Source organism: Grammomys surdaster, unplaced genomic scaffold, assembly GCF_004785775.1.
Source record: "Grammomys surdaster isolate TR1022 unplaced genomic scaffold, NIH_TR_1.0 227, whole genome shotgun sequence".
Classification (NCBI taxonomy): Eukaryota; Metazoa; Chordata; class Mammalia; order Rodentia; family Muridae; genus Grammomys; species Grammomys surdaster.
The window spans coordinates 3853861-3857317 of NW_021604672.1; the positions used below are offsets into that span (position 1 = coordinate 3853861).

A 3457-nucleotide genomic window follows, 5' to 3' on the forward strand; every position below is an offset into this window, starting at 1 on the left:
GAGAGAGAGAGAGAGAGAGAGAGAAGGAATTAAAAAGAAAGGAATGGGCTTTACCTGTTGCTCTGGACTCATGTATTGAAGAGTTCCTGTGCGCCTTGTTCTGGGTTTTCCATCATTTTCCAGGGCTGTTGCAAGGCCAAAGTCTCCAATCTTAATGTGTTTTTCATCTACTAAAAATATATTACCTGGCTATAGAAAAAAATTAATTACCATATACCAGCTGGACCAATTATTACCACAGGTCTCAACTACATCTGGGGATGAGACAGGGTTGCTCTGTGTAGCCTCGGCTGTCCCAGAACTCACTCTATAGACTACACTGGCTTAGAACTCAGAGATCTGCCTGTCTCTGCCTCCAGAGTGCTGAGATTAAAGTTGGGCACTGCCAACACCACCCAGTCCCAACTATCTTTTATGCTGATTTGTATGGATTGCATCTATCCTTCCACAGGCTTCCCAAATCAGGGAATTTTAAACCTTGGATCTTTAAAATTGCCAAGTGAAGAAAGAAGGAAAGACTTTTAAATGACAACAAAGGTGGTTGGGGCTATACCTGTTTTCAAACATCAGGTCAGCTGTCAAGTGAAAAATTCAGTTTGCAGGGTTCCAAGAGAGGGATCCAGACTGGATGGTGGGCATGAGTACGGATCCTTGCTTTCATACACCCTAGCCAAGTGAGGTGCAAGGAATGGGGGTTAGAGATCCCCAGCCCAGAACAGAGCTGGGCATCCACCTGAGCCAATTCTGCAGATGTGAATCAGAATCTGTCAGGAACTAAAACCCCTTCCAATCTTGTGAATCTCTGAATGGGATACTGCAGGTTAGCCCAGGCAGGATTTCTCTCCAGTTCTGACAGTTTTTAGGAAGTATATCCCCATCCACCTTATTAAACAGATGCTGATAATGATCACAAAACACCTTTTCTGTGCATTTTCTTGGGTCATTTTGTTTTTGTTGCTGCTGTTGTTTGGATTGGTGAGGGGGGGAGCTATTTTGTTTTGTTTTGTTTTACAGGGTTTCACATATCCCATGCTAGTCTCAAACTCAGTACGTAGCCAAGGATGACCTAGAACTTCTGATCCTGTCACCTCCACTTTCTAAGTTTTGGGATTTAGAGCATGAGCTACCATGCCTGGTTTATTCACAACTGGGGATCAAATGCAGAGTTCCATGCATCCTAGGCAAGCACTCTAATGAGTGAACTACATCTCTAGTCACTCTAAGGTGCAATTTTAAGCATATGTAAAATGTATAGGACAATTCTATGACATCAGTTTTTTCTTTCCACCTATATGTGGGCTCCAGAAATTGAACTTAGATCACTAGTCTTGTACAACAAGAATCTTTACCCACTAAGCCAAACACACACACACACACACAAACACACACACACACAAACACACACACACACACAAGCCCGCCATGCACACACACATACCTATGAGAGGGCCTAGGTAAAAAACGAGGAATAAGATGAGGAGACCAGGAAAGGCCAAAAGGAGCTTCTGAGGAGCCCCGTGCAAAAATTAGCGATGAGATTCAAGTTCAGACAGTTGATTTGAACCTAAAGTCAGTAAGGGAAGAAGCAGATTTGTATGTCATAGATATGGAGAGACAACGTTCTCAAGCTAAAGCGAAGTCTCAGCAGCAGAGCGTTGCTGAGCCACAGATGAATGGGGTAGCTCTTGCTACCTCAGGACAGCACTGTAACCCAACTCTGAGAAACAGGAGATTGAATTGGTGTAAACAGCTAAGCTGGATGAGACAAGGAATGATAACAGATTGTTTTTTATTAAAAAGAAAACAATGAATGACACTTTACTTGTTTAATCAGATATAGTGTGAAGTTAAGGGACAGGGAAGACATGTTACCTTCATCCAGGGAGCAGAGGACAGGTCTGAGGTTCTAGCCAGGGCTGACCCCTGTGGTACCAGGGTAAGATACAGAGATCAGAGGAAGCCCTCTCTCTAGAACCACTATGCCTCCACTGATGAGGCCTGGAGCTTAAGACTCTAACTTGGTGAGAAGCGACCTCCTGGAGGCTTCCTGTCAGAATGGCTCTGTATAAACACTGTCCTCTGGGAGACACCAGCAAACATAGCTTTCTAGTCTTTTCTGAGATGAGAGGAAAGCAGCATTAGAGGTTTAAAAAACATTCATGAAAGGATCTCGGCTCAGGATGAAGTACACTAGAGAAAGACCTCTGTAAATAGAGAAGACCACAAGAAAAGACCGCTTCATGACACACAACCCAGCCAGAGCAGATGCAGGAAAGCTGGCAGTCAGTCAGGAAGTACATTCCAGAACTCATTATGCATATATATATAATTTAATGTATAATAAATTATATCCACAATACCTATATTACATAATTTATTATACATTATATATAATTATATATATATAAAGTATGTAGAGTAAATGCTTCATGGCTTATTCTCTTTCCCAAGTTGAATACTTCAGAACACGCTAACATGCAGAACACATTTTAATAAACATTCATATATCCTAAGCAGGAAGGCTTGATGACACTTTCTTACACATTTTGCAAATTCCTTCCATATCTGCTTTCACAGAAAAGCAGATGGATTCTGGACTCTGTTTTGCATCCAGCCTGTTGTGATAGGTTTTAAATGAGTTATGTGTAAGAAGTTAGTTGCCTCTTCAATTCTATGTATACTTACACTGAAGTGAAGGAATACTGGATAAAAACAAAAATTAAAATGTTTTTGAGATATGATCTAGCTGTGTGGACCAGGCTGGCCTCAAGCTCGTAATCCACCTACCTCAGGTTCTCAGATGTTGGGATTTCAAGTGTGTGTCATCCACCCTGGCCTTAATTTATCCTTTGTAATATAACATTCCTAAAAATGTTCTAACTTTCAAGAACACTTTCAGATATTGCTACAGAGAAATATTAGAAATGAGTGGACTCAAATATCAAATTATTAAGCTCACGAATGCAAAACAAACAGAAGAACTTGTGTGTTTTGAAGTCCACTTAATTTTAACTAGGTTGAGCAAGCAGCTATAAACAAGGGTAGTTATTTTCCCAGCGACTGTTTTGAAACATTCCTCATTCGGGTGTTTTAGACAGGTGGAATACACAGACAGCCAAGACAAGGCTCTTCTGCCTAGAGCAGAAAAGGGCAGGGAGCAGAGGGACTCAGAAGGAATCAGGACAAAGTGGGACATCAGAAGCTTGTCCAGTGAAGGACATGAGCAAAGCCATCAGGTAGGACTTGGCATGGTAGGTGTACTGGCTGGTTTTGTGTCAACTTGACACAAGCTGGAGTTATCACAGAGAAAGGAGCCTCCCTGGAGGAAATGCCTCCATGAGATCCAGCTGTAAGGCATTTCCTCAATTAGTGATCAAGGGGGGAGGGCCCTAGCCCATTGTGGGTGGTGCCATCCCTGAGCTGGTAGTCCTGGTTCTATAAGAAAGAAAGAAAGAAA

General features: G+C 42.1%; 1 protein-coding gene across 1 annotated transcript in view; it reads right to left on the reverse strand.

Moving 5' to 3' along the window:
* The window catches only part of Eif2ak2 (eukaryotic translation initiation factor 2 alpha kinase 2), a 26847-nt gene that overhangs the window by 3655 nt on the left and 19735 nt on the right, over positions 1-3457 (reverse strand). Inside the window, exon 13 of the mRNA XM_028773442.1 lies at positions 55-189. Coding sequence (XP_028629275.1) covers positions 55-189 — 135 coding nt within the window. The remainder of the gene's footprint in view (positions 1-54; positions 190-3457) is intronic.